This window comes from Sphaerodactylus townsendi, linkage group LG14, assembly GCF_021028975.2.
Source record: "Sphaerodactylus townsendi isolate TG3544 linkage group LG14, MPM_Stown_v2.3, whole genome shotgun sequence".
NCBI classification, from domain to species: domain Eukaryota; kingdom Metazoa; phylum Chordata; class Lepidosauria; order Squamata; family Sphaerodactylidae; genus Sphaerodactylus; species Sphaerodactylus townsendi.
Genome location: NC_059438.1, coordinates 33,339,043 through 33,353,439, shown reverse-complemented (window position 1 = coordinate 33,353,439; position 14,397 = coordinate 33,339,043). Strand labels below are relative to the sequence as shown.

At 48.1% G+C, this 14,397-nt stretch overlaps 1 protein-coding gene across 1 annotated transcript in view; it reads left to right on the top strand.

Annotated features, from left to right (window-relative positions):
- Positions 1-1,462: 1,462 nt before the first annotated feature.
- LOC125443482 (metastasis-associated protein MTA1-like) overlaps positions 1,463-14,397 on the top strand; it is a 93,021-nt gene continuing 80,086 nt past the window's right edge. The window contains 2 exon segments of the mRNA XM_048515629.1: positions 1,463-1,747; positions 8,199-8,266. Of these exon segments, the coding sequence (XP_048371586.1) occupies positions 1,720-1,747; positions 8,199-8,266 (96 nt within the window). The 5' untranslated portion in view covers positions 1,463-1,719.

The window sequence follows — 14,397 nt, the reverse complement described above, 5'->3', positions numbered from 1 at the left end:
AACAGTTGTGAAAGTGGTTTGAAAACGCATTATTTTGCGTGTGCGGAAGGGGCCCTTGTGAAATAGGGGAACATGGTAGTTATAATCCCACCTGGGACACCTAGAGATCAAGTGTAATAGCTGGAGACCGAATGCCAGGGGCGGAGCAAGGGGAAACTGTGCCCCGGGCACACATGCGCCTTGTGCCCCTGCCAAGCCCCCGTCTGCCCCTGCCCTGCCCTAGAATGTCCCTGGAACACTCCAAAACACCCCCATTACGCCCCTGGAATGCCCCTGCCATGCCCCACAGGGGCGCGTACCCAGTGCACCCCTCACCCCCTTGGCGCTATGCCACTGCTGAGTGGCCAAACTAGGGCGACAGCATGCGTGCCCACAAAGAGGGCTTTAAGTGCCACCTCTGGCACGCGTGCCATAGGTTCGCCACCACTGCGATATGAGATCACCCATACCTATGAGATCACCCACAGCAGAGAAGACCACCCCTGGATCTGCCTCCCACCAATGAGAAAATAGACTTTTTATTATTTACCCTCCTCCTGTATGTTTGGATTTCTCCTCTATAAATTGTGCTGCATGTGCCTTGTTTGGCGCGTTTGTGTCTAGTAAAGTGTTCCTGCTTCAAGATTCTTGTGTCTGTCCTTATTTCCATTGGGAATCCCTCTCTTCTTGCCTGGCCAGGTTTCGCTGCCGCCCCAGTTGGTACTGCTTCAGTTCAGCAGCGTTAATGGCTACCCTGGCAGCGGGTAACAAATGCATGATGGACAGTGATGCAATCAATGTACAAATTGCCAAGTATCAACTGTTTGCATCATGAAAACGCCATGAAGGACCTGATCCATGTTTTGTCTGGAGCAACCCATGGGCATGTCTGTGATGTATAACTTGATGCTGAATATTGGGACACTCAATGCACAGATTACCACGATACTGTGGACACAAAAGGGTTGCCAACTCTAGACTGGGAAATTCCTGGAGACTTAAGAATGGAGCCTGCAGAGGGAGTTCAGTGGCCTATAATGCCAGTCTTCAAAGCAGCCATTTCCTCCTGGAAAATTATTTTTTTGTTTGCCACCTGGAGATCAGATACAGCCTAGCCAGGTTTACGATGGGATGGAAGAATTTTTGGGGCATGTACCTCAAACTCATTCCGCACATGCAGAATAATGCACTTTCAAACTGCTTCCAGTGCTCTTTGAAGCTGTGCGGAATAGCAAAATCCACTTGCAAACAGTTGTGAAAGTGGCTTGAAAACGCATTATTTTGCGTGTGCGGAAGGGGCTTGATGTTTTTCTCCCTGGAGGGACAACGAGTCCATTCATAACGACCGCAACTCGTTGTAAATGTGTTGTGCGGAATCCCTCGCTAATATGACAGGGGCTTTGTGGCATTTCGGGGCAAATCCATAAGGAGCCTGTGAGACAACCGGTCCCACCTGTGGAGGGGGGGGCGGCCGGCCATTCCCCAGCCGGATGGAAGCAGCTCCGCCGGCCGGACCCCGGGGCTGTGGCGGGGCCTGAGCGCCCTCCCGACGCCGTCCCCGCCAGGCCTCCCGCCCACCGCGCATCTTAATTCGGCCAGCCGGCTCCTTCTCCTCCCTTTCCTCGCCGCCTTGTCTCCTCCCCTCCGGCCTCCATTTTCCAGCGCATCCAGAGACGGCGGCGGAGGAGGAGGAGGTGGCGGCGGGATCTTCCCGCGCTTCGCCCCTCACTCGGCCTGGCCATGGCGGCCAACATGTACCGGGTTGGAGGTGAGGGCTCCTTGCTCGCTCCTCCCGGCGGAAGCGGCGTTGCTGGGGGGCGCGCGGGCCTCGATGGGGGCGAGGGGACGCGGGAGGCCCGGGCTGCTGGGCGAGGGGCTTCGGGTGGCGGCGAGGGGCCGGGCCGGCGCCGCCTGGGAGGGGAGGAGGGCGGCATCTTGGCCGGCCTCCCTCCGTCCCTCCCCGCCGCCGCCTTCCTCTCCTCCTCAGGCCGGGGGTGGCCCTTTTGTTCCAGGGCGCCCCCCAGGAGGTCGGCCTTTCCAGGGATGCGCGCCGGGCTGGGCTGGGGCTGGGGGCCGCGCTAGGCCTGCATTTGGCGGGGGGCTTCGGCTCTCCCCTCAGCCGAGGGGTTTGTGGCTGAGCGAAATGTCGCCTGCTGCTGCTTTTGACTTTGCACAGCTTTCTTCCCTCACTCCACGGAGGCTACTTTATTTCCCTCTCAGTGTGGTCCTTGCAAAACAGGGGCGCCTGGATGATGGAGAAACACGTCCCTGTGTCTGTCTGAGACCAGGCACTCGTTTGGGGGCTCAAAGGAAAAAAAATGTTATTTTTTGTGTCATAATTATTTCACAGGGCTCCGTGGCTGAAGGAAACGTCGCCTTGTGCTGCTTTATTTTTACTTGTTTTTTTACAGCTTTCTTTTCCTCACTCCATGGAGGCTACTTATTTTTCTCTCACTTTTGGTCCTTGCAATACAGGTGCTCCTAAATGATGGAGAAACCCATTTCTGAGGCTGTGGTTGTCTGTGAGAGCAGGCACTCATTTTGGGGGCGCAGGAGGAAAAAAAAAAGACAATTTTTTGCCATCATTATTAGACAATCGCCACAGTGGTGCTGTAATGCGGCTCTGAGATTTAAAAAAAAAACCCCCACACAGCCTTTCTTTAAGGAAAGAGAGATGTGCATGTTTTTTTCTCATTGGTGCTTCCCTTCCTTTCTGTGCAAGCCAAGAACAGGCTCCACTCTTGTGCATCGTGCTTATTTTTCTCTCACTTCGGTCCTTGCAAAACAGGGGCGCCAAAAACGTGAAACACGTTCCTGAGGCGATGAGTGTCTTTGAGAGCAGGGGGCTTCGGGGACAAAATACCACTTTTGCCGTAATTATTAGACACGCACCACAGTAGTGCTGTAATGCGGCTGTAGGCTTAAAAACAAAAAAAACCCCACAGCCTTCCTTTAAGGAAAGAGAAATGTGCATGTTTTGTAGTGGAGGTGCTTGCCTTAGCTTCTGTGCAAGCAGAGAACGGGATGGACTCTTGCATATTGTGCTTATTTTTCCTTGGGCTTTTAGCCACAGCCTCTTTCTTGGCAGGTGATGCTGCATAATATTTAATAATACTTTGATGCGTCGGGCACTGGGATGGGGGTGCAAAAATGCCCAAACTGCACACTTGTCCCGTGCATTTCGTTTCACGCTTGCACTTAAGTTTGACAGAATGCTGCTTGATGGGATGCTGAAAGTAAGATTGGTTGTGGGAAGATATAGGAGGGGGCACAATGCTAATGTGCTGGTCAGGTAGAAGGGAACAGAGCAGCAGATAAATCCAGCATCTGTGAGTAAACATGCTCAGAAGGGGACTTTCTAACGGACTGGGTTTTATTTAAATTTCATTCATTCCTGTTTGTCCAACTGGGCGAAAATCAGCTTTGGCCCCGTTGGATACATGTTTGCTTTTGTTCTGATGCTGTCACTTTTTCCCCTTGGGAGTAGTCGTCTGCAGTTCTAACTCAGAATTAAATCCCTTTGACTTCAGTGCAATTTGGTCCTGGGTAAGTGTGCATAGGATGGCCCCCCTTGAGAAGTCTGTGAGCTTGAGGGCAGCACTTCTCTCTCTTTCAATGTGTGTCACTTTGGAAAAGTTTCTCTAAAAAAACAAGATATAGATAATTTACATACAGACCAAGAAGAGGTCTGCCCATTTGATCTGATAATGTTTGAATAGTTACTTTTTATTAAACCTGGATAGCACTGTGTGCTTGATAGTTTCAGTTAAAAATGGCAAGACTGGAATTGGAATATGCTGTCACAGGAGGTAGTGATGGCCACTAACCTGGATAGCTGTAAAAGGGGCTTGGACAGATTTATGGAGGAGAAGTCGATCTATGGCTACCAATCTTGATCCTCCTTGATCTGAGATTGTAAATGCCTTAGCAGACCTGGTGCTCGGGAGCAGCAGCAGAAGGCCATTACTTTCACATCCTGCATGTGAGCTCCCAAAGGCACCTGGTGGGCCACTGTGAGTAGCAGAGTGCTGGACTAGATGGATTCTGGTCTGATCCAGCAGGCTCTTTCTTATGTTCTTAAGACGTTGGTTTTCAGAATTAAACATTTAGATTTAAAGCACACAAAAGTAATGTCATTATTTAACATCAATATTTCCTGAACATGCAGGTGACATTATGGAATTACAGAATCATGAGCCAGCAAGATAGGGAAAGGGGAAAGAGGTGTCAGAATTGAACTTCATGGCATTTGTATAGCATCTGACATTTATGTGTTCTTGAATTCATGTGAAGTATTATCAGTACATGCAGTGAGGTTATCTTCATATCCCCTGGATGTTAGGTTGAGTGTCTACGGCCCAGTTTCAGAATGACAACCAAGTCATAGTCGTGGTTGTATCTTGGTTTTATGTCTTCCCTGCCATGCGTGCTCAGAGTCCCTCTCACACATCTGGTTTGGAGGCAAAATATGGCTTTCAAAAGACACAAAAAGTGGCGAGGTAAATAATAACCATATTGCGAGAAGGATTGTCTGCAACCTGTGGCTCTCCAGATGTTCATGGACTACAATTCCCATCAAACCCTGCCAGCATGGCCAATTGGCCATGCTGGCAGGGGCAGATGGGAATTGTAGTCCATGAACATCTGGAGAGCCACAGGTTACAAACCCCTGGTAGAAGTATCAAAATCTGAGGAGCACAGTTCTGACTCGATGGCCAAACAATTGTTCACTGCTACCACTGATTTCAAAAGAATTAATGAATTAATCAAAGAATGAAGACAAGCTGGATACCGACAATGATGTAAAATATGTTTGTATACTTGTTGAAAACATCCACAAATCTTGTAAATGGGGAATAGAGACAGATAACTTGATGGATGTGAATCCCTATGTACTTTAATAAACAGCACTTCTTTCTCATGTGTATACAGGTTCATTACGTACACTGTTGAATACATGGCCTTGTTCTTTCTCATATCATATGGCAGCACTTCTGTCTCTTCCCCTCAAAAACACAGAAGTTCTTTCCTTTCTGCATGACTTTAATGTATCCTGCCTGCCACAGGAACTTGTTCATGCAAGGAGTCTGTATGTCCCATCACAAAGTGCATGCTTGCTCACTCATGGCTACATTTACCCGTGAAGCATACCCCCTCATCACCTTTTCTTTCTAATACACATGTACATCTACACCAGGGGACCACCTCCCATTGGTGTGCATGCAGATGTGCTCTGCTCACTCACTCTCTAGTAGTATAATTAGAACCAGCATAAGTTTTGGAAACATTTGAAATGTGTTTTGTGATGGCAGAAATGGAAATGACAGCCAGTGTGAAATTTAATTCGATTTTTCTCCTCCTCAAGTCGGTGAATGGGAACCATCGCTCACAGCAGAGCGTGAACCGTGCCACTGAAAGGAATATTGCAGAAAGTACCACTGAAAGGAATATTGGGAAGCAGAGTAGGCCTGGGAAGGAAACTGAATCTTTGGAGCTTGCCAGTCATAGTGGACTCTCTCTCTACTGACCTAGTTAGAGCAATGCTTTGATTCAGTGGATAAGGGCGATTATGTACTTGGACTTCACCGAAGACTTCTGAATAACCTTAGCAGTTCTGGGATAAGAGGATGGGGACTTTGATAGATAAAGAAGGTTAAACAGAGAGTAGGAATAAAAGGACCGTGGAGGGATGTGACCAGTGGGATGCCATAAGGCGAAGACTGATTTCTGTGCCCTGTTTGTTGGCCCCAGTGTGAAACAAGTTGCTGAACTAGATGGGCTGCTAGTCTGATCCAGCATAGTGCTTTGTATGTTCTTATTAAACAGCATGGGAGATAAAACTGATCCTTGCAGTTTCCCCTCACTGCTGACCATTGAACTCTTAACAGCAACATCTTTCTTCATGGATGAGACCCAGAGGGTTGATTTGAACCACACCACAGCACATTCATTCTTTGATACTTGCTCCCCACGTCCCAACATATTGCAGGTTGTTCTGTGTGTGCCGTTGCTGTTTCTCACATAGGTGTCAAACTCGCAGCCCTCCAGATGTTATGGACTACAGTTTCCCATCATCCCCTGCCAGCATGCAGGGGATGATGGGAACTGTCGTCCATAACATCTGGAGGGCCGTGAGTCTAAGAGATTATGTGTGGCTTCATTCGCAGCACTAGCAAATGAAACTATCAGAGTACCATTTTTTTGGACATCCTGAGCATTTGAGTTCTCAGGCTAGCAAAACCCTAGTAAAAATGAGAAGGAATGGATATGCTACCAGGCCCTTAGTGGTCACCCATCTTCAGCAAACCTCCAAGGGCTTGGATACAGCTGAGCGTTCCCTTGGGCAGAAGCGATTCCTCCCATGGAGCACAACTTTCTCCTTTGTGCCCCTCCTGCTGCAGCCTTTGGAAGAAGCAGCTAACATGCTCTCTGTTCTCTCCCTGCCATCCTCTCCTCTTTGCCCAGTGTGCAGCATCTGAGAGCCAGGTGGGTGAAGAAAGGACAGAGGCTTGCCTGCGTCCACTGTGGGTGCTACTTTGCACTGCAGATGGAAGAGGAAGAGGATGGTAGGGGCAGAGCAAAGAGACCTGTGTTGTGCGCAGTCTGTTGCAGAGGATGGATGTACTATAAAACTTTCTATGCCTCCAGAGAGAGCTGTCACTCTGAACTTTCCCTGGAAGTGGAGGAATTTCTGCTGCACCCATCCCACTGGAGACATCAGAGAAGTTTTGGGCGTGTGTGTGTGTGTGTCAGACATTTGCATTCTGACCCCTGCCTCCCTTCTTGCCTGGAAAGTTTCCTGCAGTGTCTGTGATCTGAAAGAGACTTCCTGGGATGTGCAAAATAAGATCAGAATATCCATTCAGATTTTCCAAGGTTTTGGAATAATTCTGCACACCCTCCCCTCCCCTCCCCTTGCATGCCACCCCTTCCCCTGACCAGAACAGAGAGTAAGACCCACAAGGAAAGAGAAGAGGATGGCAGGGAGAGAACAGAGAGCACGCCAGCTGCTTCTCCCAAATGAGAAAGTTGTGCTCCATGGGAGGAATCCCTTCCGCCCAAGGAAACGCTTAAATATCCATTCTGATCTCTCTATACTCCCTGGTCTCAGATTCATCAAGAAACTTCCCATACCCGAGGGAAGAGTATTGGAGTTGAAGTGCTGGGCTTGGTCTGCACATCGGGGGTTATGTATCTGAGCATGTTCATCCTTTGATTAGATGTGCATAGCTGGCACAAAGATACATACTAGGAAACACTGTACATCCATATTACATAGTCCATCTACTTCAGACTCTTTGTGGATTTTGTGACGTATGTGCAGCAGTTGTGGAGCAGGTGAATGGAAAGAGTGTTCACTGTGTCCCACGAAGCATGCATGGTTGATCACAAATCTCCTGTTGAGGAAAGCAGGCCTCAATTTCTTGGCTCGTGCTCTACATTGTCTTGGAAGTTGCATATTCATTAAAAATTGCAGGCCACTCAAAGAACAACCATTACGGGTGAGCCTACCTTAAATCCTTGGGATGTGGCAGGAAACAGATTTGAAATATTAAGTAAAATAAAAACAGAACTGTCAAAGCATAATTGATTCCCTTCTCCCATGCTCATAGCAGTCTTTTCCATCAAATATGGATATGTGCCAATTTCTCCTTTTTAAAACAATTGAAATCTGAAATTGTGCTAAGCTATATCACTACCAATACTTTTTCTTCAGAGACGAGATTTAATTGTCCCTTCTTGTAGTCACCACAACCCTGCAACACGTTTGTTTCTATATTGCAATGGTTCTTAAAGGCAATTCCTATGTTGATACGTGCATTCTCTGCATTAACTATACGGTGTGGGAGACATGTGCATGCTACAAGAACGTCACTTGTATGCTTCCATTATGACACTCAGCTTCCAGTTTTCATCGATGCTGACTGTGCAATATTGTCCTTGGCTAAAAGGGGCTAAAGCTATACAGGTGTGGGAAGAGTGTCCATTTCAGGAGGTCAAATGTACTGTGTGAATGTGGTCAGATGGTGTGGAGGTTTTGGAATAAGGATAATGATGTGACAGTGGTGTTTGGTAATGATGGCAAAGCAAATTCCCTGACTACAAGGGAAATAGGATGATGTCTGCCAGAGGGTATGTGTGTAAAAAAAAGCACTATATTTTTGTCCTTGAGCTGTAACAAACTTGTGCCTCATGAAAAAAATGTTTTTTTTTTACAGATTATGTCTACTTTGAAAACTCTTCAAGTAACCCATATTTGATACGTAGAATAGAAGAACTCAATAAGGTAAACCGGGCACAGATACACTCCATGGTTTTTGAAGATATTGCCTGTACTTGCTCTTAACAATGAATGTATGATTTTTACAGCTTTGCTGACAGATTTCATGATGTGTTGATACGGGTGAAATAGGAGCATGTAATATACTCAACTGTTACCTCTTTTTCCTTTCAAAATGCCTGGCTTTAATAGGACCTGGTACAGACAGGGGTATTTTTCATTTTGATTTAGCCTTTATTTGGCATAAAGACAGGGGTATTTTTCTTCGAGCCGCAAGGCTTCCAGAAAAATACCAAAAAGAAAAAAATGTTTTAAGATTTGAGGGAAAGGATGTGAAAAAAAGTGATAAAAATATTGAAAAGAAAAGGAATTCAAATTGTGGCAAATTTGTTTAGGGAAGGAGGAGAAATTATGACATTACAAAATTTTATAGAGATAGGAGGAAATGAGAACTGGTTGGTTTTGAGAGGCATTTGGGAAAGGATAAAGGTTTCACAGATAAAAGCAGAATGTATGATGTCGAAATGTCTGGAACTATATGGAAAACACAAAGGGAAAATTTTGGGACACATATACAAACATATGGTAGATGATAAGGAATTCATGATAAGAACATTGAAACAAAAATGGGAGAAGGAAGGATTTCTAGACACTGGTAATACTGAAAAATTAATGGACAGTTGGAAAAATATAAAGATTGAGAAATATATGGAGTTAGAAAGAAAAGTGATATTAAAATGGTATAGAACACCAAAACAACTAGCATATATGATAAAAGGACTTAGTTCTAAATGCTGGCACTGTGGAGACCAAGAGGCATATTATAGCCATATGTGGATAGAATGTGCAGAAGTGAAAATTTTTTGGACAACTGTATTAATATATATCGAGAAACTGGTGAAGATAAATATTGATTTAAATACTGAGGGAAAGGACGTGAGATCTTGGCCGCCATTTTCAGGCAGGCGGGTGGGCAGAAGAGGAAGAGGGGGAGCTTCAGCTGCTGCATGAGCCGTACAGGTGAAGTTGGCAGCACTGCAGATAGGTGGGAGGAGGAGGACAGTGGGAGAGTTGGGAGTTTCTGCCACATGAGCATGACGGATAGGAGGAGGGGGGCAAAGGGGTAGGAATTGCAGCCTATGAACTCAGTGGACAGAAGCAGCAGCACTGCTGGTGGGGGGGGTGGCGGAGGAGTGGGAGCCACTGCTGCCATTGTGTGAGTCAGGTGGGTGGAGGCAGTGGTGTGGTGGACAGGGGAAGGGTGGATCAGGGGTTGCTGCTGAGTGCGGGGATGAGATCCACCCTGTGAATCATGCAGGCCCCTCACTACTCTTATATCCAAATGCTTAGCAGACTCAAACCCAATTCAGTGGCTTAATATTCCAGCTCTCCTGATGCGTGTTTTTTTTAATTTTTTTACCAGCCAATTTTAATTTCCATTGTGTAATTTATATATATGCCATTAAAGGCATATATATAAATCTAAATCTACTCTTATACAGAGGTGTAGCTAGGTAGACTGGAGCCCGGGGACAAAACTTGAGTTTGGCGCCCCCACCCCCGTGTGGGTGGCCATTCCCCCCCCCCCCACAACCAAACAATGATTTTTTGCACCAGGTCATTTCTAAATCACCATAGAACATGCCCCAACACAGCAATAGTCTATACCACTCAGCAAAAATCAAACATTTAGACAATTTTTTCAAAATGCTTTCAAAATGTTTTACTACAGCAGTCGTCCCTAGGCAGAAGGGAAAGTAGCTGCCACATCCCTCCAAGCCAGGCAGTGCAAGTAAGCATGTAAATCTCTCACCGTCACCCCCAGCAAAACATTTTGCTTAACGAATGTCAGATGTCATCTCTCACAAAACACATCCCAGCCCCAGCATAACATACATGGCTCTCTCCCCAATCAAATGTCTTTCCCTGAACATTGTCCTCACACCAGCCCTATGAGGGTGGGTTGTTAGCTAGAGAAACAGCTCCCAGCCAGTGCAAGTGGGTATTAAGCATGTAAATCTCTCAAAAATCACCCCCAGACGAAGCTCTACTCCAGCTGTCGGGATGAGATGGTGTCCACCACCACCACCTTCCTTGCCAGGCACAAATTATACAGTGGTCCATGGGCTTGGGTTGGAGGAACTCTGTATAGCAGTGGTTAGAACCCTGTAAGCGAGGTGCCAGAGGTGGCACTCAGAGCCCTCTCTGTGGGCACGCACAGAGTCACCCCCCCCCCCCCCACAGACACACACACACACAGCATTTATTGTGGTAACTGATTAATCTGAGATTTAATTATCTGTGACTGCATCCCAGAGGAGTCACCCATTATTTCCCAAGCATTCCCGCTTCCTCTGGTGCAGTATCACTAGAGTGCTTTTTTAAAAACATTGGCTGTTGCTATTATTGCTATCACACCATCCTGAATTAGCCCAGTTGGGTTCAAGGTTGTCAGGACTTAGAACTAAGTAGGGTCCTTACATGGTCACTACTTGGATGGGAGGGAGACTACCAAGGAATACCAGGTTGCTATGCAGAGGAATGCAATAGCTTACCACCTCTGTTTCTTGCCTGGAATGCTCCATGCAAAGGATTGTCATGAGTCAGTTGCAACTCAATGGAATGTTCTCTTTAATTTGTATTCCAAAAGTGTGCACTTGAAGTTCTAAAAATCCTTTTGCCACCAGTCTCTGAATTCTCAGCTTTCATTAACACCCCCCCCTCCAAATAGACTTATTCTTTGCAGAGTTATAAAACTAGAGATTCCAATCATGCTGAGTAGATCTTTGGTAGTACACACTTTCCTGACCTCCTAAACCTCATTGTGGGGCTGGGAATGGGAAGAAGCAGTGGTGGGATTCTAATTTTTTAACAGCTGGATCTTTCCCAACCAGCTGGGCAGCCTCCTTGGAAAGGAGAGTTACTCAAGCCAGCAACCCCCTCACCTGGGGGCTGCTGGGGCTTCTCTCCTACAAGGAGGGCTGGGAAAAGAAGGTGGCTGGGGAAGAGGTGAAGAGACGCCTACAGTTCCATCCAAGTAATTTTTAAGCACTTCACTATTTGAATTTTTTAAACAGGATATGTTGGGGATCAGTAGCCAAAGGCAATCTCTGGCTGTCTCACTGTGCCTGTCTGGGCCCCCCTCCTAGCAGGGTGTCCCCCCCCCTACAAAGTGCCCCCCTAGGAAGACTCCTAGTTTGGTACAGGGTGGGAACCTTGCCAGCCTGTGTGTCCATGGATTCCCGGCTGCCAACTTCCCCTGCCGGGACTTTGGTCCTTCCTTGTCCCAGCCCCTCCTTCATAAGGCTGGGAGCAGGCATCCCCACCACCCCTGAAGTTTTCCTTGGGGTTCCTGCATCACCCACCTGCACCCGCGCCAACCACTACTGCTCCACAAGTGCCTGGCACCAGCCACAGGAAGGAGGCTCCAGGCACCTGTTGGGGCGGGAGGAAGCGATAGACCCACGGAGGAAAACTAAACAAACCTTCCTGGTGGAGAACCAGCAAGCGCTGCTAGGACTGGAGTCCCCCCTCCCATTCCCAGCCTATTTGGCCCAGAGCCTCTAAATAAAAGGGAGGGAGCTGGCCAGGCCATCCTAAGCCCCCCACCCCTGGGCCATTTGCATGCACCCCGCATGCACCCCGCGCCCCGCACCCCCGTCCTACTCACCCAGTCCTCTCCCAGCCAAGGCCCAGCCCGCCCGAGGCGCTGCCGCCCACTAGTTCTCTGCTCAGAACGGGAGGCCGTGTGAGGCGGCAGCATCCCTCTCCCCCCGCAAGTGCATGAGGTCAAGTGGCACCTCCAGCACCCAGCCAGCATGCAACCCCCTGCTTTCTCCCTCACTCCCTTCCTAAGCCTCTTGTAAGGCCCTTTGTTATGCCAGGGGGAGGAGGGAGCAATTAGGCCAGCGAGGACAACTAAACAAACCTTCCTGGTGGAGAAGCAACAAGCCCTGCAAGGACTGGAGTCCCCCTCCCATTTCCCGCCTATTTAGGCGCTTCTAAATACAAGGAGGGAGCTGACTCAGGCTATTATTTAGTCTGCTTGCCACCCCCCCCCTACTCTCCCAGCCAAGCCCAGCCGGCGGTGAGAAGCAGCACTGGCCAGCCCAGCTGGTGCGCCAGCTTGTTCTCTGCTCAGAACAGGAGGCTGTGGGCGGCGCATCTCCAGAGTGCACGAGGTGAATAGAAACCTCGGCTCCCAGCCAGCAGCAACCCCATGCTTTCTCCCCTCCTCAGCCTCTTCTAAGGCCTTAGTGAGTCGTTATGCCAGGGGAGGGCAATGGGCCACAGGAAAACTAAACAAACCTCCCTCGAGGAGAAGCAACAAGCCCTGCAAGGACTGGAGTCCCTCCATGCCCACCTATTCAAGCCTCTAAGCTGGGAAAGGGCTGAAGCACCTCACAGCCCAGCAGATGGCGTGCCGCCCAGCCCTGTCTCTACTCCAGAGCGGGGAGGCTGTGTGAAGTGAGCCGCATCCCCGCAGAAGTGCAGTGAATGCCTTGCCTCAGCACCCAGCCAGCAACAACCCCTTCTTTCTCCTGCCTCCTTCCTAAAGCCTCTTCTAAGGCCAGTTTATTTATACCAGGGGAGGGGAGGCAATGGAGCCGACGGATGAAAAACAAACCTGCTTCTGTGGCTGCGACTAGGAGGGACACAGGCTGTTGGGTCAGCACTGGCAGGTTCGAAGGCCGGCCGGGCCTGCTTGCTTTTTTGTCCGCGTGCCTTGTGCCTGCTGCTGCCGCTGCTTGCTTCCTCGGGCCTTCTCTCACCTCTCCCAGCCCCTTGTAGCTGCTACAGTCACTCAGGAGGTTTAGTACAACCTCGACCACATGTCGCTGAGAGAAGGAGAAGAAGGAAGGCAAGGCACGCTGGAGTCAAAAAAGGGAGGCGGAGCTTCCATGCCGACTCTGGTGGCTTGTCCCCAGATAGATTGGGACTGGCCCAGAGAGGCTACAGATCCAGAATTAGGCGTGGCTAAGACGACTGCAGGCTGCTAGCAAGCAACTGCAGTACTTTGCTTGGCCCATGATCTAGTGCAGTCTGGGAGGGCCATGCAGCCCGACATTTTGGCCCCCCATTGACCGCCATTGTTAGCCCGGGACAAGGGTACCCCTAAGTCCCTGGAGAAGCTTATACTGCTCTTATATCTATCTAGGGCCTTTCTCCTAAGTGTAGATCAAAACCCTAACCTGTTACCTTGGAGAAGGCCCCCCCATATAATCTCAAGCATTCAAAAATGGGAGGGAATTACAAAAGCCAAACAGCAGAGAATGTAAAAGAAAAAGGGAAAATACTATTTTGGGGATTGTATGGTAGGATGGGCTGGGGTGAAAGTGTCAGCCGGGGGCCACGGCTTCTACCAAACCACCTTTATCCATGTGGTCATTAATCTGTTCGAAGAACCCCAAATGGTTTGTGTGGCAGGACTTCCATTTGGAATTCTTTGAACTGATTAATGACCACATGGATAAAGGTGATTTGGTACACATTACATGCGTTGACTTCCAAAGGGTTTTTGACAAGGTACCTCACCAAAGTCTTTTGAGTAAGCCTAGCAATCATAGGTTAATAGGATGTCTTCTCTTACTGATTGAAAGTTGGTTAAATTGGCCGGCAACAGAAAGTAGGAACGAATAGATAATTCTTGCAACGCAGAGAAGGGAGCAGTAGAATCCTACAAGGACTGGTTTTGGGACCAGGACTGTATAATTTATTTATCAGTTTTTGGTATTGGAGATGAGTATTGTAGTGGCATAACTTTCAGATAACTGATTATTCAGGATGGTAAAAACCCAAGAGAATTGTAAAGAGCAGTAGATGGATCCGTCAAAATTGGATGAGTAGACAACAGCATGACAAATGAACTTCAGTGCTAATTAATTTAAGGGGCTACACTGGAACAACAAAAGAATTAAATGCGGGCTGATGGGTGTTGAAGTGACTTGAGATCAAGATTGAAAGGACTCTTGGAGTAACAGTACATAGCTCCATGAAAATGTCAACCCAGAGTGCATTAGCGGCAAAAAGGGCACCCTCTAAGCTAGGTGTTGTTAGGAATGGCACTGAGATTTAAATGGCAAATACTATAATACTCTTCTCTGGTTTTTGTGTGGGCTCATTTGCAATACTGTATT